The following is a 22042-nucleotide window of genomic DNA, read 5'->3' as shown; positions in this document are numbered from 1 at the left end:
CATGTGGGATTGTGTTGGCCCTATATTGCAGCATGTGTAGTGTTGCCCTATTTTTTCCCCCCTATTAAGTATAGTGTGCAAACAATAATGTTAATGATATGATATAATAATTCTATGTTGTTAGGAAACTATTATTGTGTTTCAGTCCCACCTGGACTCAGCTGGCAGCTTTATGTGAAGAGTTGTCATGCTTGCTCCTGCAACACTAAAACTCAGTATTTGGAGTGGTAGAGCATTTTAGGAGTAGTCACATTTAATACATAAGTGAGAATTTAATATTGCCTTGGAAGTGGGTCAGCTCACTGAACAATAATTCTTAGGTTTAATCAAATTCAGAAGATACATCTCCAGGCAGGGACTCATAGAGTAGAGGTTAACCAAATTGCTTGAAAGGCACACAACTGCAGGAAATATATTAAGAGGTACAGCATAATGTAAAGTCTGGAGGAAAGAGAGGTCAGATTAAAAGTATTAGCTTTCTACAGATTCTTCTTACCTGAAGAGTGATACATGTAGTTGCCTGGGACTGCTGAATGTTCACATTCAGCTTACAAGTTATATTTCTCCTTCAGCAGGCAATGCAGTCCAGCAAGAAAATGTTCAGATGCATGGAGAGACTAAAATCTGAACCAATCTTGCTGGGTCACATTCAGTCTCCATACTCTAAATCTTTCGATCTAATTGTGTCTCTTTCTCCAGAAAACACAACCGGAATTCTGCTTACAGTATTAGATGTGATATCTGGAGTACAATTTGATTGAAAACATAACAGCAAGTGTTCAAGTAATGAGAGAAAAGGGTTTGAGTCAACCAAAAAATATTTGGAGTCAAATAAGAACATTTAAAAAGAAAAGCAAATTACAAACCTGTATATTGTCAAAAGATGATCTGTTGGTGACATCGTACAGCAAGAGCAGAGCTGAAAAACACAAAAACGGATTAGGTTGAAAACACTTTGATAGACAAACTTCTTACCGAATGTTTTCTTTTTTTGCATTACCAATAAGTTCTGGTTAAGCTCACTTTATTATTTAGCAGCTCAGGAGACAGGAAAATTAAATGGATCATAAACCATATAATAATACTCATTTGGGAGAGCTGCTATTTGTTGTCATTCCATAGTTTGGAACCAGATCAGGGAAAATGAAAGGTTGTTTGTTGCATGACTGTGGTAAGTCCTGTGCATCTCTGCTGTCTTAAAATCTTGCCATGCTAGAATGTTTAAATGATAAATAATTTGAGGAAAACAAAAAAAAACATTTTGCATTTGTTTTGCAATTTGAGGAGCGAGGCTACATTAATTTAAAACAACAAATATAATATAATATACAAAATGCTGAGAACAAACCAAGGCAAGTAAAATGCTTTATGTCTGTTTTTGAACATATGTCTCCTGTTTGCAGCAAAAATAATCTAATACAATTGGAATATTTACATTAATGATAAATTAAGTTATTTTCCGCCAAACTTTTGGTGGGAGAGAAAATTAATTTGAATAATAAAATTCAACCATGATAAAAAGTCATCCAGCTGCTTTGGTTTATCATTTGCACAGTATGCTGGAGTTTAGTAATAATTTGAAAATGACTTCTTACAGGCTTATCACAGATATCTGAGAACCACCTCTAAGAATTTGCAAAATTATAAAGATAACACCTGTAAGATGTGTCCAAATATCCAGTCACACAGACAAACACTGAGCAGCATGTGATAACTGATTACAGAACATCAAAGAGTCCCTGAATCCTGAATGTGCCGTCCTTCCCTTTTTGAACAGAGTTATAAAGCCTCAGTACTTGATAAACACTGCAGAGTGGAAGTAAATACTCACATCTAAACCAACATGTCTTAGAAAAATAACTGGCATAAATTTTTGTTTTGATGGCAAGGGAGCAACCTTTGAAAATTCAATCAAAACACTCACCTACTTTCATGCCCATATAAACCTCTATAAATGTGTAATAATTTAATCATGTTTTGTTTAGAGTGTCACAACACAAATCTTAACTTTAGCAATTAGTCAGAAGTCCAATTTAAATCTAGTTAAACAGAGTCAATGCATACCAATTATATATGGCCTTGATTGAAGGTAAATAAATTTAGTATTTCGAAAATGACAGATTGTAGAAACTAATAGGCTGCCTTGGATATTAGTTTTCAGTCTGAGCACATATTAATTGACAAGGAAGAAAGTTATCTTCGTGATTTGTATTAAAAAAAAAATCAAGAAGAACCAAACACCCGAAAGTCAGCTCAAACTTGTGAAACTCAAATTATTGTACTTTGTATCAGAATCAATATACCACAACTTGAGAGATATTTATCAAATGGTAAATGCACAAAAACCTTACTGCAGCATAAAAGTTAACCATGGTTTCACACACTATTAATAATCACAAGATGTATTTTTTCCCAGAAACTGTAAATCAGCAAAGGGGTATGAATTTCTCACCATGAGCATCCCGATAGTAGGCATGTGTGACACTGCGGAAGCGCTCCTGTCCAGCTGTATCCCAGATCTGGAGACAAGATAAGAAATAGAAATTAAAGTAAAAAAGATCTTAGTTTTTGCTATGAGTTGATGTTAAAACAAGGGCATGATTTACTTTGATGATCCTGTGTGAGGATGAAATTCCTACCTTACTGTTTTTACTAAAAAGTTAACATGATTTTCAACAAGTCATATCAAGACAGAAAGTGCTAGAGTCACCCTACAACTTCAGCAATTGCTCGTAGTAAAATCAGTTGTATTAATCACTTTATTTTATTAAGACTGTAGATATACAGTATGTATGTCTTCAGATGATAAAATCAAGTTAAAAAGCTATATATGCTGTAGGTAATAAGTTGTCACATTATGGACGTTTGTCTGAGTTCACTCAAGCTGAAGAAATTACGCCAAAACATATTTTGCTGTAAAGAAAAATGAATAGGGATGATTGGCTTGATAGTTGCAAATATTGATATATATGGCACAAAAAGTGCAAAATAATTGGGACAGCTCTAATAAATTATGATCAGTGTGTCAACAGTAAAGCTACTTTAAACTCAAGTTTTAGTTACAGTTTTGTTTACACTAAAATTATGTTCAGTCTTCAAAGCTTTGTTTTGATCTGTGCCCCCTGAGAAAAATACCAGTCGCAGTAATTGCTTATTTATTATATATTTATATTAGTTTTTATTAAAAGGCCACTGTTTGATAATTTTCTGGGTTGCAGCAAGGCCGTCTCTCTGGTTTGAGTCAAATTTATGTTTTGATTTTTTTTTTACTTTTGCCACAAGTTAAACTCATTAATGGAGAACCTTTAAATCAAAATGTTTGCCAATATTTTCCCATCCATAAAATATTTTGACAAAACCACAAAAATAAAATAACCAAATTAAATATGCTTCCAAAACAGTTCAAGCCACTAAAGATTTCTGCACACTCAAAGAACACTGTTATACCTTTTTATTTTACTCTGTAATTTACCTCCTTTATATTAAATCAATAGAAATTAATTTAATATGTGGCCAGCTACAATAATAAATGTAGGCCACATAGAACCTAGTAAAGTCTGATATCTCTCAAACATTTTTAACTGGCTGTGTTGTACACCGGTATGGATCATAACATTAAATAGCTACGTATCTGTTTGATGCAAACCTGGCAAGCCAGACTCTGCTCACAATTTGGGTCCAATTATGTTTTAACCTTTTTTATATTGCAAGAGCTATGCTGTTTTGATCTTTGGATGCTTTTATCTACATATCTTTTCATTTTCTCTAAACTTACATTTTGATGGTGAATCACTTACCTGCAGCTTCACCTTGACTCCATCAATGGTCAACACTTTGTTCTGAGAATGAAAGCAAAAAAAAAGGAAAACTGTTTCAGAACAAGCAAGATGTCAATGTTTATTTTTGTTTGTGGCTAAAAGTTTTGTCCCGTCATGCTCTCATGCGCCTACGTATAGTGTTTGGAAATTTCCATCAATTCTGCATTTCTCCACCTCACTTGGACTCCTTCAGAAGAAGTCTGCCCTATTATAATTCTGCTGGTGGATTAGGCCCCTCTGCTCTCCTCACCAGTCTCTTTCTAATCTCTGAAGTTTAGTGAAATCTCAGTGACTTGCAGAAGTATGCAAACCACTTCAACTGTTTCACTTTGCAACAACTATTTCCAGTGTAATTTGTCAGAATTAATAAGATAAAATAAAGACAAAGAAGTGCATAAAACTGTCATCAGCTGCAAAAGGGGGAGGAGTTAGGTAGAAGTGTTGGTAATGGAATGCTTTGTATGGTATGTATGGACTTTATAACAGAGAGTTATAAACTAACCAAAATGAAACATAAGTGGTGAATAGAGGAATCCCAAGAAGTGAACCCTGAGGGAACCATAATTAACTCTGTCAGAGGTACAGCAGATGTCTAAATTACAATTTGAGATCAATAATTAATTTTCTTTACGATATATTAAATATTCACTTCACTATGCTTTATTCATTTTCTACATACTCATATTTCTCAAAGAATAAGATGTCAATTATTCTTCCATCCAGCATACTAACCCAAATCATATTGGTTGATACCAAGTGAGAACTGAGAAGTTTTCCACTACAATCATCCTACTTCCTATACAATATTCCTAAGTGGTTCTGGCAGTCACCCCCTAATACTCAAAGGTATTTACTGCTGATGAAACTTAGACCTGGATAGTCTTTGTTGACGTGTGGAGCTCATACTTCTTCGAGGGACCCAAAGGTGAACCCATACATATTCATGGGAGAATTTGAGCTGCAAGCTAGACTATAAAGTGGAGTCTGAAAGGAATCTCACAAGACAAGCTCCTTGTTGTTGTTGCTAAAAACAACCCAAAATGTGCTCAGAGGCTTCATGAATATTTAGTGACCCAGAAAGGAATGTGGTGATCACAGCACAGTGAGGACTTTGGGGGTTTAGCTCAGCTTGATTGCTTTAGTAATAATGCTGAATTTGTTAAGAGAAAAATGTTCAGGTTAGACCTACGGGGGCCAGAAATGCAGGACTGAAGATGATGAAATGGTGCTTCTTATCATCTAATATAAGCCAGATTACTGTGATATGAGGCACTGTTCAGAAAGACAGCAAATCCCACTTTAACAAGAACTACCTCCACTTTGCCTACACATCTCTCTCAGCAAAGTGTTCACAGAAAGCTCCACTTTAAGGTAAGTTTCACTCCCCGAACTGCTGCAAACACCCTCTAAGACAAGAACATCTTCAAATACAAAATCCTCCACTTAGGAGCAACACACTTGGTGTTAGCCACTTAATGCTTCTTGTCTTCCCCCCCAATGTACACGACTGAGAATATACCCTCAGAATAGATTCACTCAAACAGCACTTCATGCGGATCATAAATTACAGATGTTAGAGAAGCTTTCAGAGGAGCCCGTCAAAAGTGTGAGCCTATGAAACATTAATGGCTGCAGCATGATGCAACTAACAGGAACATGATGTCCACAGAAAGCCTCGATATGTGACAAATTACTAGTGCTGATGAGAATCGTACAGAAAAGTCCATCCAAGGCTGTTCCACGATGTCTTTGCTAGTGACTGACGCTACCTGCACTCTACACACAAGTCATAAATCAACTCACCAGGGCAATAAACTGGAGAACAGATGTGGGATGGAAGTAGTGTGAGACAGGGTGGTAAACCCAGTCCCCAGCTGGCATATCTAACGCACACTGACATACTGTGCAAACACACTGCACCGAAGAAGTCAGTCACATAACAGTCCTGTCTGTGTCAGAGAAACACATTTTACCAGCTCGGGCTTAGAAATTGTGGTTCAACTTTAAATAATACAGTTTAACATCCATAAAAATAAATATTTTAATAAGATCATATTTTGACTGAGCCAGATTGTGTTTTATGGTGCCATGCAAGAAATCTTCTGCTTGTCAAAGATTTTGAGAAGCAGATATATTTTTTTTCCCTACCTCCCAACTCTGCATTGAAATGGATATGAGCACATTTGCAAAAATATGCAGTGAAAATTTTGTAAATTTTTATTGACAAAATGATTTGCTAATTCCTTCAAAATTAGGAACAAAAACACAGGCAGTGTGTTTCTTGACTTTATAACAGCAAAATACATCTACAACTATCATTGCGTCTATTAAACATTTGGGTTTAACACTCAGTGAACTATTGAATATAATTACCAATAAATATTCAAATCACCCTAAAATGACACATTCTTTTGTATAAAACCAAGCACGTGCTAAGTTAAGATGTTAGTCACACATTTTGTAGGAAAATTAATCACTTAGTTATGGTATGAGAATAACTAATACATTTTCTTTTTTCACTTTCCAGTACATTCAGAGCAAAGCTGACTTAGTCTCTTCAAACTACAAGATTAAATACTTTACAAATATTTGAGTTGTAAAGTACCAGACATGTTTAAAGATCATAATAAATCACGCTACATCACATTTACATATAATATAACCTACATTTCTCAAGGAATTCATCTTTTGATGCTGAACTTGAGTGAAAAAAAAAAAAATACAGGAAAAATTATTTGACCAAAATCCTGGAAATTCATTGGAGAGCAGAGTTTAATGTAGCCAAAAAGAACAAATAAGGTTTCATCTGAGAACTTGAACACCCTCTGCAGAGCTCTGAGGTAAAGTTTTTTTTCATTTTTGACTGAAGCCCTGCTTTTCCAAACCACAGCAATACCTGCAGTCAGTGTAATAGAGGCAGCTTTCACTTTTATTGATTTTCTCACTTGGGTGGCCAGGTGAGGCTGAAGCCAGACTAATTGAAAGAGTGAAGAGCCTTTGGGTCATTTTAGAATTGAAACTGCAGCGCTGCAAAAAATAACCTCTCCTCATTCAATTGCAGAGGATGGCAGCAAGATAATAATAATAATAATAATAATAATAATAATAATAATAATAATAATAATAATAATAATAATAATAATAATAATAATAATAATAATAATAATAATAATAATAAAAAACATAATGACATTTGAAACAGGTTTTTTGCATTAATGCATGGCTGTGTAATATGTTAGGTTTTCATCCCCTACCCCTGTCCAAAAAAAAAGATGATTTGAATTGAACTCAAAAATTATATTTCAATATTTTACAAGGTGAGCTAAATTGGCTGGATGACTACTTTCTTATCAAGCAGTTTTGGGGAATCTATCATGCAGTCATTACTCATCTGAATGCAGTGAGAGCCAGCCTGAACTCTTTCAATGTTTGTCTTTATGACATTTCACAAGGAGTGCTGATAAAAATGGAAATGGCATTATGGCTCTAAGTATGTGTTTGTGCTGTGGCCAAGTGTGATGGTGAATAATCGTATGAGGCGGAGGGACCATGCTGTGAAATATAGCTGGTTGTTGAAACTCCAACTCTCAAATGCGCTTGCTATTCTGGATAATGAGTGTAAAGAAAACACAAACTAGGGATTGTTACAGGCGTCAAGATTTATCTATTTATCTCAGTCAATGTACCCTGCTTCCACAAATGGAGGCTCATGAATAGCTAAACTCAAACCATGTTGACAAGCTCCTAAAAACTAAACCTCTTGCACATCTGCATAGTAGAGTAACAGAACTAAAAGCATCATAATATCTTTAAGTTATCACAATTCTTGCATTGTTATTGAAAACTTTTTTCCAATATCACTTTATTTTCCCCCAATATTCAACAATAAAGTATTTAATTCCATCATTAAATATTCACAGCGCTCCTCGGCGCTCACCTCTCTAGATTCCAGTGACATTAGAGCAGCAGGTGGTAAAGCTGCTCATCATTAATAACAGACACCTCTATTGGTAATGCAAACACCCATCTGGTGCCTTCAATTTAGTGAAGGCAGAGACTCATAAAAGCATTGCAAGATAGTTCTTCATAAAGGAACCACTTCTCTTTTGCAGTGGGAAATGGCAGTATATTTTAGCTTAATTCATTGTTCAATAAATTAAGCAACATTTTAAGAGGCAGTGCAACTTAGACTGATTATGCAAATTTTTTTATTCGCACCCACTCAGAAAAGCAGAGTGGGTAACAGAGAGACCAGTCACCCATCTCTTCATTAAGCACAACAGAAAAAAGTGCAAGATCAGTGAGGCTATGACTGGATGGGCAGTGACATTAACAATGACATAAGATTTCAAAGAAAAATGTTCAAAAGTCAAAATGAAAAGTGAGTTTTATCCTCTTGCTGCATCTCAGTCTGTTTGTCTGTATTCACTCCCCTCATGATACTCTAAAATAGCTATGAAATACAACTTAACAGTCACTGAACACATGAATAGTGCCAAGTAAATATATTACAAACTCCTCGAACTTTTTCACATTTTTTCCAATAGAGTCCACCTGCATGTAAGGTAATGTCAGTGTAAATACAACAGTGTTGTCAAAGACTCAGAGGTTTATGAGAGAACAGTAGTGAAAAAAAACAGCCTCAAGTCCAGTGAGCAAAACAGAGAGGTTGGAATGTTGTAGTTACATATTGGGTACTCATGGTGTTACGGTCTAATCAGATATTAATTCAAAACACCTACAAAGGTTTCCTGAGCCTCTAAATGGTCTGGGTCAGTAGGTTGCACAGTCTTAGAAGACTGTTGACTTGACAAATGTCCAGACAGGAGGGTAAACCTGAAAAGGTTAATGAAGTGAGCACAACCAGGAAATTTTAGGCCACTTTATGCTTCCTTATACTGAAAAACGTTATGGAGAGGCTGATTTCATTTGCCAGCAGGACTTAGAATTTGTCCATACTGCCAAAGGTACCAAAAGCTGGTTCCATGACCACAATGCTACTGGTACTGGCAGGCAAACTAGCCTGCATTGAACCCCATCGAGAATATATGTTGGACTGTCGAAAGGAGAATGAGAGACACCAGAGACCCAACAATTACATGACATGGAGGCTGATACCCTCCATCTCATGCTGCATTGATGCAGTAATACATGCAAAAAGAGACCCAACAAAGTACCAACTGCATAGAAATGAACAAACTTTTCGGAACGCTACACTTTATATTTAAATTATATAATATTCACATTTTCTAAGACCTTCACTTTAGAGTTTCCATTATCAGTAAGCCCTAGCCATCACAATTAAAAGAAATAAAGGCTTAACATATTTCACTGTATGTGTAATGACTCAGTCTAATACACAAATCTAATTTTCATGAAAAAAATATATATATTGGACATTTTCATGGTATCAATATTTTTAGACAAAGTATTTTACTCAGCCTCTACAGTCAAGTCCACAGATTATAAAGTTCTGATAAAGAAAACACTTGTGTATCTTATATTCCCCTTGCAATACAAGGTCCTACATCAGTCTCTGATAAAAGAAGCAAAAATTGGACATTTTTGTTGTAAATATAATTAAGGTCCTCATCCCAGCAGGACCTTGCTCTTGTGTTTTTGAACACAAAGGAAACCAAGGACAGGATTCAACAACCCTGAAGCAGAATTACCATTAAAAACACTCGTAAACAAAGAAAATCTAATTTCTACGAGAGTGGCAGCAACCAAGCAATGACTAATATCCACTTGTTGCATGAGTCAGCCTCTCAAAGTCATCTGAAGATGGTGACCTCATATTTCACATAATAAAGCCAATTTGACTAGTCACAGACACTTCAGCATGTAATAATGCACTCAGTGCACCCATTTCAGATGATGTTGATGAACAAAGCAGCCCACAGTCAGTGTTTGAGGGGTGTGTAAGTATGCACACAAACAAAAACTCAAACTGACAAACACAATCTGAGTGCTACAGACCTTGATTGTCTTTATTTATTCCATTTTAGAGTGCCATCACTGAGGATGATCAGTCTTATGAGTCAGCAGCACAAAGAACAGAGGCTCAGTCCTTCAGCTTGAGTATGTTTCCATGTTTTGCATATCTGAATCAGTACCACATATGCTGCAATTAATGATTAGCCCCATCTCTGAATAATACTGTCTTGATTAGCAGACAGATTTAATAAGTCAGAGTAGTAAAATGCAAAAAGAAGTTAGCACCATCATGCACAAATATGATCACACGCAAGGGCAATTTAGTGAGAAGATCTTACTTAACATGCATGCGTTTGTGTAATAGCTAATGTATGCAAACTTTTGCATTTGATACATTAATTTGAAACCTTTTTTTAAATTTTCTCATTCTATGTATAGCATAATTGTTCTGATTAAGGTGTGTTCCTTCCCACACTATAAGCATGAACTGGGAAAAAATTAGTCAAGTAATATCAATTTTGGCAGGAAAAAATAAAATGCCAAGCAATTGATCGGAAACCTTTACAATGCAACAGTGAGACAATTTGGTGGTAGAATGAGTTAAGGAGATGCTTTGCTGCTTATCCCTGTAGGTATCAATCAAACAAGAAACAATAGGAAGTCAAATAAAGAAATATAGCATGCCTGATTCTAAACAACATGTCTATTTGTCTGTGGGTCACTTTTTGTTTAGTTCTTCTAGAAAATCTGAGGTCAAGTTAATAGTTGAATCTCAAAAAACATTACATGGATGGAGCTTCAGGGGAAAGCTACACAAAAATATATGTTTGTAATAACTCACTGAAAACAGATCACAAGGGTACTTATGATCCTTGGGGTCTTTGTACGGGACCCTTTGGGTCAGAAAAACAGGAAACAGTTGGCTCCTGCACCATTTTACAAGATTGGAGCATATAGAATAAGGGATCTTTCATTTAAGTCATTGATTATCATAAACTTTAGGACTTTGTTTCATTTCATTCCTTAGAATTAAGATTCCTTGCAGTTTGCTCTAGTATATGATATGTTTTTTCATGCTACTCTGAGTTGCAGTCATTAGTTACACTTGCTTGGTCATTGTCCCATTTACTGCTTCTTTGTTAGCTCTTTGTTCACAGTATTTGGGTTTGTGTGTATCCCAGTTTTGTATCTACTGTTGTTTACTTTTATTAGTGTCTGTTTTCCCAAATGAGCTCACAGAACTACAGTGAGCTTGTTGATGAGGCCATAGATGACCTCATGCTTGCTTGTTGTTTTCCTGGATCACAACAGATCAAAGAAGTTCTGAGGCTTTGAATGTGTGAATCTCCAAACACTCAAGCATTTTGGATCCAGACGGTTAATTGAGATTCTGCTTTGTGCTTCTTATGGATGTTTAATGTTTCCAAGGCACTAGTCCACTTCCTTATCCCGCTTGGCTGGGGGATTGGATATGCAGTGACTACAGGGATGAAGAAGGTGTTTGATCACTACTTTCCTGGAAAGGATTTGACAATACTGATATAACATATGAAGGTATTCCTTGTTTTGGTGTAGTGGGTTGAGGAAAAAAAGGTTTAAAAAAATCAATAAATAAATAGAAAATACACCCCCTATTTTTCTATTGGAGTTGGTCTTGTCTTTTGTCTTTGTTTTTTTCCTGTGTGTGTAGACGTGTTTGTTGTGTGCGTGTGTCTTCTTGCCAGTGGGGGCGCTCTCGCGCCGCTGTGGGTCTAGCGAGGAGAACGAGTTTCCTGGCTCTGGGCATGCGCGGCTCAGAATAAACGAGCTCTGCCAGAGTAACATTGTTTCAACTCGCTTCCTCTGTGATCCACAGGTAAGATAGAAGGCCACTCTCATAAGCCATGTAAAATGATCTGTATAAAGTAGTGATGGTGAGATGAAGCCTCATGAGGCATTGAACCACTTGAGCCAACTGGTTCGAGAAAAGGTTCATTTCTTGAAGCTTCATGTGCACACGAAACCACCTACTGGCCAGGTGTATCTTAACACGTGTGATGCATTGAATTTTTGTCTATTATGGCTCTTGGGAATGACTTCACAAAAGGTGTAGGACAAAATCATTTGTCTACATAAATTATGTATACACATATGTGCATAATAAAATATTGTTTGAATGTATTCTCTGTGTGTAATTATTCCCCAAATAGTAGTGTCATGTGATATGGTATGTTGTGTAATAATGTTTTTCTGTGACTCTAGAAAAATGGCATGGGCTTAATCAGGCAGAGGACAGTGAAAGTGCCTGTGGAACTAGGGAGGGGGTAGTGAATAGGCTAATGCTTGTGTAACTTGGATGATTTCATGAATTTTTATTAAGAAACAACAATTTCTCCACAGTTTTTGGTTTCAAACGATTTCTCTTTTTTGACACTACATGGATGAGGTGTTATTATTGTACCCCAACTCCTTGGAGCACAATAAACACCTCACCTTTACAGAAAATAAGAAACAGTGAAAAATACAGTTCCTCATAAGCAAACCTAATGCCTCTGCAAATGTTCAGCTCACCTTACCTTGTTAGGGCTTATCAAATCAAAATGTTACCACATAGGGGAAATCCTCCTCTTTCTCATCGGCTCCATCCTACTCCTATCCTGTCCTCGGGCTCCTAAATCTCCTATCTATCTATCTCTCTCCTAAACTCTCCAAACACCAAACTAACTGTCTCAAACTAAATAACCACTATTAAACTCTGCTATCCAAACTATCAAAACTCTATCCACTCTCTCAACTGACCGCAACTCGCCTACAACAACCCACATTTTGAATGGAGCCTGTGGGGTTTCTAAAGCTGTCAAACCCCGCGCCAAACTCTGAGTCACTTCACGAAGCAGTCACGTGGTACAGCCGGGCAGCGAGGCTTCGGACGTCATCGTTTTCGGCTCCTCCCCTAAATGAAGCAAGCCTCGATACGCGCTTTACGGAAACGCCCCCTCCATTACTCGACACACGCCTCGAAGCCTCGGCACATCACGTAACATCACTAGTATAAAGATTAATTTCAGAGTCTATTGTATAACTTACATGTATAATTGCAAAGTTTTGTATTGCCGTTGATCTGTGTCGGCGTGTAGCTTGCTTTTTGTTGTTGGAGCCTTGGGGATTTTAAAATTTATTTATATCACTTGATCGGTCAGTATTGTTTGGGTAGCATTATAATATTTTTGTTTCTTATAACAGTGTATTTATTTGTGGTGGGCTTGATCTCTTTTGTGGCCGCTGTAACAGTTACAACAGTTGTAACTGACAAACGTTAAAAAAAACAGTTGTAACTGACAAACGTTGGTGTTTACTGTGTGTTGTAGATGGAATGTTTTGTTCAGTTGGGTTTGAGGATTTTATTTTATTTTATTTTATTTTACTTTATTTTATTTCTTTGTGGAAACTCCGGATGTTGTTGACTGCATTTGAATTGTATTGTGGTTGTGTTTGTTTAATTGAAAATGCTCAGAATAAACGAGCTCTGCCAGAGTAACATTGTTTCAACTCGCTTCCTCTGTGATCCACAGAAATTGGTTGCAAAGGATTCATGTGCCTTTGCACCCCTTGATACTGGCTCAGATTCCCCTAGGTCTGGTGCCAGTAACATTGGCTTCCATTTATGTTATACACACGCACCCTTTAATCGATCCCAAACATCACTGAACCACTTGTATGAAAATGACATTCAGCTGCCCTGCTTCTTCAAAAACATTTTTTCCCCCATTCTAAATGAAGGGGTTGGTTTGAAAAGTGTTTTTTAAATGCCAGATACCCAGACAAAATATTTTCTAATAAATATTTTCAACAATAAAATAAAGGTATTTTGTGGTGGTTTATGTTTTTATTTCGCATCTCTTTATAATTTTCATTGATGTGCTCACATTCAATGTCATGAATGTGAGCACACTGCTTCCATCCATTAAACAAAATAACAGCTGTCATGGTGACATTGTCAGTTTTCATAGAGCATATGAGCCAACAGTGATGTAAGAGAGGCTGTGAACAATGCCTGGCTGCAATCAGGGATTGGTATCACTAAAGCTGCCATCCTGAACCTCCCTTGGTTCATTAACAGCTTCCACATCTGCTTAGCTTTGTTGTTAATCTCTGTTTTTATTTTCTCTGTGTGAATGTGATCATTGCCAGCTGCTAAATGTGCTGAATAATGTGTGACTGATTAACACGAATGGGAAGCACACCGATTGTTCTCTATGAGCTAAAGAAACATGCAAAAAATTTCAGATTTTGTTTAAATGATCAATGTTTGGGAATAGCCTTTAAATACAAAATATTTTTATCAAAACCAGACCTAATCTTGGCAGTGTGTTACCAGGTTGTTATTTACTTATTTATTTTTAACCCTAAACCCATGTCTTCTGTAAATACAGTGCAGACCAAAAGTTTGGACACACCTTCTCATTGAATTCAATGAGAAAGTGTGTCCAAACTTTTGGTCTGTACTGTAACTCTAGTTATGAATAAGATAATGCCATTGAACTTTTGGCTGAGGATTATGGGGTCAGAGGCGAGGCACGAAATCAGTATACACAAATCCTGTTTCAACTGAAAGGACAAAAAAAATACAAGTCTTGCACAGTTTTGTCACCTCCTTTTTCAGATACAATCACATGACGAATTTAAAGTATGTATATAGTAAGTATGATTATTAAACAAACAAATAAAAATCACCCCCAGTAACAACAATGACAGATCTCATGCAAATGGATTTGGCTTGGAGTTAAGTGAGTAAGGGTACATTTTGTTTTCTATTTTCTCTTTAATCTAATATTTAAAAAAATTCAGTTTATCATTCAAATTACAGTTGCTTGGAAAAACAGGGTGATCTAACCAGATGCTGTTTTTTCAGACAAATGTTGATTTATAAACAAAAGTGAAAATGCTTCCTATGTATTGCACAGACTGTTTTCAGGCAGGGAGATGGTGCTTGCTATATTGAAATGCAAAAGAGGGAAATTAATTGCACCCTTATTCGAAAATTTTTGAAAACACTGAGGGAAGTTGCCTGATTCATACCCTCCACCCCCGCACACATACTAAGCGAAGGCAGAAATAACATCAGAGAATATATGATTCAAAGGAGATGTGTGTTACATGTCAAACTCTTCTGTTGTGATTGAAACAGAAATATGGCTACAAACACATCAGCCTTGAAGATAAAGCCAAAGAAGTGGCACACAGAGCCTGTGTATGATAAACAGGTTTAATGGGAAAAAGGGACTTGATCTTGTATGGGAATTAAAAGTTATTTTATTTTCACCTTTAATGAGCTGAATAAGATATTTCATGAACCGTGACAGTTTAGCACAACAGCTGCTGACCATGGTTTCCGTTTGCTATCCCTGCTCATTACTCTGTCTGCTGTAAAGGAAAATCATCCAATGAAAAGTTGTTTTGGTACCAGCGGCTACAAACATGATGGCATTTGTTGGAGCCTATTAAGAATTGGATTAATTTATTTTTGCTAATGTATTAAGGTTACAGATCTAAATTTATATAAATAATATATCTATTGTAACTTGTTTATTTATTTGTTTTGTTTAGACCCTCCTCCTTATCAGGTGGCCTCCTGCTGTGATTAGGGAGCGGAAGCAGCTGCTGCAGGGCATCTGATTGTTTGGTTAAGGAGCGAGGGGTGAAATAGTTTTTCCACCGCACCAAATAAAGTTTAATTTTACAATTTTTGGAAAGTCAACTCGGAGAGTGTTTCTGTTATTTTTGTACATTGAGAAAGTCACCTTTTGCCACCAGAAAACTTTCCGCAAGTGCTTTGTTTTGGATGAGTCGGAAAACCCTCCTCCTAGAAACTAATCTGGCACCTTTTGATTGGGGCCTGCCATGCAAAGCAATGGCAGGAACCTATTGCTATTCTCCCAAGAAAAGTTTCTTTATTATTATTGGGGCCTGCCATGCAAATGGCAGGAACCTATTACTATTGTCGGAGAGAAGTGTCTCTTTATTTATTTTTCTTCCGTAACCGTTAATGCGGCTCATACCGCTGGGTGCACACCTACAAATGAGGTATCAAAACGTGCAGAAAATTCACGCCATGATTGCTATTACTTTTGGTGGGATTTGGGCTTAACGTGGCGACATAATTCGCAAAAAACTACGAAAAAAATCCCATTATAAGTCAATGGGAAAAATCCTAGAAATACCCTATTTTACCCTATTTTTGAGGATTTTCTGTGTCGTCACAAATTCACCTAGAAATGCCATTCAAATTTCATTTTGTAGATACGTCTGTGATCTCTTCGAAAGTGAAGACGGCTCGTCGATACCAGTTACGGTTTGTCCACAATTTGCCTCTAAGCGACCCAAAGTTTCTCATTTTTCTTCAAATTAGAGTGACAGCAGACCTCGGTTCATATCTGGGCACAACATTTCTTTCTCTCATCACTGTAAATGCTCTGAGTGAGGTACAGATATGAATCTCGGGACTATCGCAGAAGACACATTGAACTGTCATACGCTTAAAACGCTTTTCGAATATGTATTACGGTTCCCGAACAAGAAGGATTTGTTTCCAATGCTTTTTTTCAGTAAAGTGTGTTTGCTCAAACACACTTGTGTGTTTGAGCGCTCAGAGCTCAGAGCTCACACCTGCTGAGACCATTATTTGCCATAGCAACGGATCTCAAGAGGCTATTGGCTGCTGGTTAGGACTACGAATACGCATCACTGTAGTTCTATCTATAGTGGAATACTCAGTTGAAACAGAGGAGGACTGAACTGGCCTTTAGAACTGCTATGGGCTGTATATAACTGATTTAACTCAGTAACTGTTACACATGGGATTAGTTTGGAACTTTAAAATTAAGCATACTGAAAATTTCAAAATAAAAGCCTTGAATATTTTACATGACGTAATTGCTCTTTTTGGCCGTATATGACTTTTTCATCCAAAGCACTGTTACACATGGGATTAGTTCGGAACTTTCAAATGGAGCATAATAATAATTTCAAAATAAAAGCCTTGAATATTTTTACATCAACTACTTTTGTTTTGAGCATTATATAACTGATTTAACCCAATGACTATTACACATGGGATTAGTTTGGCCCTTTAAAATGAAGCATACTGAAAATTTCAAAATAAAAGCCTTGAATATTTTTACATCATGTAATTGCTCTTTTTGGCCGTATATGACTTTTTCATCCAAAGCACTGTTACACATGGGATTAGTTCGGAACTTTAAAATGGAGCATAATAATAATTTCAAATTAAAAGCCTTGAATATTGTTACATCAACTACTTGTGTTTTGAGCATTATATAACTGATTTTATCCAATGACTGTTATTCATGGGATTAGGTTGGCCCATTGAAATGAAGCATACTGAAAATTTCAAAATAAAAGCCTTGAATATTTTTACATCATGTAATTGCTCTTTTTTGGCTTTATTTGACTTTTTCATCCAAAGCACTGTTACACATGGTATTAGTTCAGAACTTTAAAATGAAGCGTAATGAAAATTTCAAAATAAAAGCCTTGAATATTTTTAAATCAGGTAATTGCTGTTTTTGGCTTTATGTGACTTTTTCATCCAAAGCACTGTTACACATGGTATTAGTTTGGCCCTTTGAAATGAAGCATACTGAAAATGTCAAAATAAAAGCCTTGAATATTTTTACATGACGTAATTGCTCTTTTTGGCTTTATTTGACTTTTTCATCCAAAGCACTGTTACACGTGGTATTAGTTCGGAACTTTAAAATGAAGCATACTGAAAATTTCAAAATAAAAGCCTTGAATATTTTTACATGACGTAATTGCTCTTTTTGGCTTTATTTGACTTTTTCATCCAAAGCACTGTTACACATGGAATTAGTTTGTCCCTTTGAAATGAAGCATACTGAAAATTTCAAAATAAAAGCCTTGAAGATTTTTACATGACGTAATTGCTCTTTTTGGCTTTATTTGACTTTTTCATCCAAAGCACTCTTACACGTGGTATTAGTTCAGAACTTTAAAATGAAGCATACTGAAAATTTCAAAATAAAAGCCTTGAATATTTTTACATCAGCTACTTGCGTTTTGAGCATTATATAACTATTTTAACCCAAGGACTATTACGCATGGGATTAGTTTGGCCCTTTGAAATGAAGTTTAACAAAACTTCCAAAATAAAAGCCTCGACAACATTTTAAATCGTACCGAACGGTGCGCGTCCGCCTCGCTCGACGTTCTTGCGGTTCTCCGCGTGCCGCTGATCGCGTCGCGGCGTCCTTTGGCGTCGACGCCGATTTCTGGCGTGACGACGCCGGGCCCATGCCCCCCGGGCGCGCCTCGGCAGGCCCCGGCTAAATTTCTTCCGAAATTTTCTAGTTGGGGCCTGCCATGCAAAGCAATGGCAGGAACCTATTGCTATTCTCCCAAGAAAAGTTTCTTTATTATTATTATTCTTTATTTTTCATCCGTAACCGTTAATGCGGCTCATACCGCTGCGTGCACACCTACAAAAGAGGTATCAAAACGTGCAGAAAATTCACGCCATTCCAGCTATTACTTTTGGTGGGATTCGGGATTAACATGGCGACATAATTCGCAAAAAACTACGAAAAAAACCCCATTATAACTCAATGGGAAAAATCCTAGAAATACCCTATTTTTGAGGATTTGCTGTGTCGTCACAAATTCACCTAGAAATGCCATTCAAATTTCATTTTGTAGATACGTCTGTGATCTCTTCGAAAGTGAAGACGGCTCGTCGATACCAGTTATGGTTTGTCCACAATTTGCCTCTAAGCGACCCAAAGTTTCTCATTTTTGCTCATATTAGAGTGACAGCCGACCTCGGTTCATATCTGGGCACAACATTTCTTTCTCTCATCACTGTAAATGCTCTGAGTGAGGTACAGATATGAATCTCGGGACTATCGCAGAAGACACATTGAACTGTCATACGCTTAAAACGCTTTTCGAATATGTATTACGGTTCCCGAACAAGAAGGATTTGTTTCCAATGCTTTTTTTCAGTAAAGTGTGTTTGCTCAAACACACTTGTGTGTTTGAGAGCTCACAGCTCAGAGCTCACACCTGCTGAGACCATTATTTGCCATAGCAACGGAACTCAAGAGGCTATTGGCTGCTGGTTAGGACTACGAATACGCATCGTTGTAGTTCTATCTATCCTCAGTTGAAACAGATCAGGACTGAGAACTGGCCTTTACAACTACTTGCTGCTTTGGGCTGTATATAACTGATTTAACTCAGTAACTGTTACACATGGGATTAGTTTTACACTTTAAAATTAAGCATATTGAAAATTTCACAATAAAAGCCCTGAATATTTTTACATGACGTAATTGCTCTTTTTTGGCTTTATTTGACTTTTTCATCCAAAGCACTGTTACACATGGTATTAGTTTGGCCCTTTAAAATGAAGCTTAACAAAAATTTCAAAATAAAAGCCTTGAATATTTTTACATCAGCTACTTGTGTTTTGAGCATTATATAACTATTTTAACCGAAGGACTATTACGCATGGGATTAGTTTGGCCCTTTGAAATGAAGCATCCTGCAAATTTCAAAATAAAAGCCTTGAATATTTTTACATGACGTAATTGCTCTTTTTGGCTTTATTTGACTTTTTCATCCAAAGCACTGTTACACATGGTATTAGTTTGGCCCTTTGAAATGAATATTAACAAAAATTTCAAAATTAAAGCCTTGAATATTTTTACATCATGTAATTGCTCTTTTTGGCTTTATTTGACTTTTTCATCCAAAGCACTGTTACACGTGGTATTAGTTTGGCCCTTTGAAATGAAGCTTAACAAAAGTTTCAAAATAAAAGCCTTGAATATTTTTACATGACGTAATTGCTCTTTTTGGCTTTATTTGACTTTTTCATCCAAAGCACTCTTACACGTGGTATTAGTTCAGAACTTTAAAATGAAGCATACTGAAAATTTCAAAATAAAAGCCTTGAATATTTTACATGAAGTAATTGCTCTTTTTGGCCGTATATGACTTTTTCATCCAAAGCAATGTTACACATGGGATTAGTTCGGAACTTTAAAATGGAGCATAATAATAATTTCAAAATAAAAGCCTTGAATATTTTTACATCAGGTAATTGCTGTTTTTGGCTTTATTTGACGTTTTCATCCAAAGCACTGTTACACATGGGATTACTTTGGAACTTTGAAATGAAGCATACTGAAAATTTCAAAATAAAAGCCTTGAATATTTTTACATCAGGTAATTGCTGTTTTTGGCTTTATATGACTTTTTCATCCAAAGCACTGTTACACATGGGATTAGTTTGGAACTTTAAAATGGAGCATAATAATAATTTCAAAATAAAAGCCTTGAATATTTTTACATCAGGTAATTGCTCTTTTTGGCTTTATTTGACTTTTTCATCCAAAGCACTGTTACACGTGGTATTAGTTTGGCCCTTTGAAATGAAGCATTCTGAAAATTTCAAAATAAAAGCCTTGAATAATTTTACATGACGTAATTGCTCTTTTTGGCTTTATTTGACTTTTTCATCCAAAGCACTGTTACACGTGGTATTAGTTTGGCCCTTTGAAATGAAGCATACTGAAAATTTCAAAATAAAAGCCTTGAATATTTTTACATCAGCTACTTGTGTTTTGAGCATTATATAACTATTTTAACCCAAGGACTATTACGCATGGGATTAGTTTGGCCCTTTGAAATGAAGGTTAACAAAACTTCCAAAATAAAAGCCTTGACAACATTTTAAATCGTACCGAACGGTGCACGTCCGCCTCGCTTAACGTTCTTGCGGTTCTCCGCGTGCCACTGATCACGTCGCGGCGTCCTTTGGCGTCGACGCCGATTTGTGGCGCGACGACGCCGGGCCCATGCCCGACGGGCGCGCCTTGGCAGGCCCCGGCTAAATTTCTTCCGAAATTTTCTAGTTGGGGCCTGCCATGCAAAGCAATGGCAGGAACCTATTACTATTGTCGGAGAGAAGCGTCTCTTTAATCTTTATTTTTCTTCCGTAACCGTTAATGCGGCTCGTACCGCTGGGTGCACACCTACAAATGAGGTATCAAAACGTGCAGAAAATTCACGCCATTGGAGCTATTACTTCTGGTGGGATTTGGGCTTAACGTGGCGACATAATTCGCAAAAAACTACGAAAAAAACCCCATTATAACTCAATGGGAAAAATCCTAGAAATACCCTATTTTTGAGGATTTGCTGTGTCGTCACAAATTCACCTAGAAATGCCATTCAAATTTCATTTTGTAGATACGTCTGTGATCTCTTCGAAAGTGAAGACGGCTCGTCGATACCAGTTATGGTTTGTCCACAATTTGCCTCTAAGCGACCCAAAGTTTCTCATTTTTGCTCAAATTAGAGTGACAGCCGACCTCGGATCAGATATGGGCACAACATTTCTTTCTCTCATCACTGTAAATGCTCTGAGTGAGTTACAGATATGAATCTCGGGACTATCGCAGAAGACACATTGAACTGTCATACGCTCGAAACGCTTTTCGAATATGTATTACGGTTCCCGAACAAGAAGGATTTGTTTCCAATGCTTTTTTTCAGTAAAGTGTGTTTGCTCAAACACACTTGTGTGTTTGAGAGCTCACAGCTCAGAGCTCACACCTGCTGAGACCATTATTTGCCATAGCAACGGAACTCAAGAGGCTATTGGCTGCTGATTTGGACTACGAATACGCATCGCTGTAGTTCTATCTATCCTCAGTTGAAACAGATCAGGACTGAGAACTGGCCTTTAGAACTACCTGCTGCTATGGGCTGTATATAACTGATTTAACTCAGTAACTGTTACACATGGGATTAGTTTGGAACTTTAAAATGGAGAATAATAATTTCAAAATAAAAGCCTTGAATATTTTTACATCAGGTAATTGCTGTTTTTGGCTTTATTTGACGTTTTCATCCAAAGCACTGTTACACATGGGATTACTTTGGAACTTTAAAATGGAGAATAATAATAATTTCAAAATAAAAGCCTTGAATATTTTTACATCAGGTAATTGCTGTTTTTGGCTTTATATGACTTTTTCATCCAAAGCACTGTTACACATGGGATTAGTTTGGAACTTTAAAATGGAGCATAATAATAATTTCAAAATAAAAGCCTTGAATATTTTTTACATCAGGTAATTGCTCTTTTTGGCTTTATTTGACTTTTTCATCCAAAGCACTGTTACACGTGGTATTAGTTTGGCCCTTTGAAATGAAGCATTCTGAAAATTTCAAAATAAAAGCCTTGAATAATTTTACAT

The 22042-nt window shown here is 36.5% G+C and overlaps 1 protein-coding gene across 1 annotated transcript in view; it reads right to left on the bottom strand.

The window, feature by feature from the left end:
- LOC102233168 (ras-related protein Rab-26-like) overlaps positions 1-22042 on the bottom strand; it is a 51605-nt gene that overhangs the window by 18473 nt on the left and 11090 nt on the right. The window contains exons 3-5 of the mRNA XM_023349345.1: positions 3798-3839; positions 2453-2519; positions 867-919 (exon numbers count right to left, since the gene is read on the bottom strand). Coding sequence (XP_023205113.1) covers positions 867-919; positions 2453-2519; positions 3798-3839 — 162 coding nt within the window. The remainder of the gene's footprint in view (positions 1-866; positions 920-2452; positions 2520-3797; positions 3840-22042) is intronic.

This window comes from Xiphophorus maculatus, chromosome 16 (assembly GCF_002775205.1).
Source record: "Xiphophorus maculatus strain JP 163 A chromosome 16, X_maculatus-5.0-male, whole genome shotgun sequence".
NCBI classification, from domain to species: Eukaryota; Metazoa; Chordata; class Actinopteri; order Cyprinodontiformes; family Poeciliidae; genus Xiphophorus; species Xiphophorus maculatus.
Note: the sequence above shows the minus strand (reverse complement) of the source record. Positions and strands in the feature narration are given on the sequence as shown.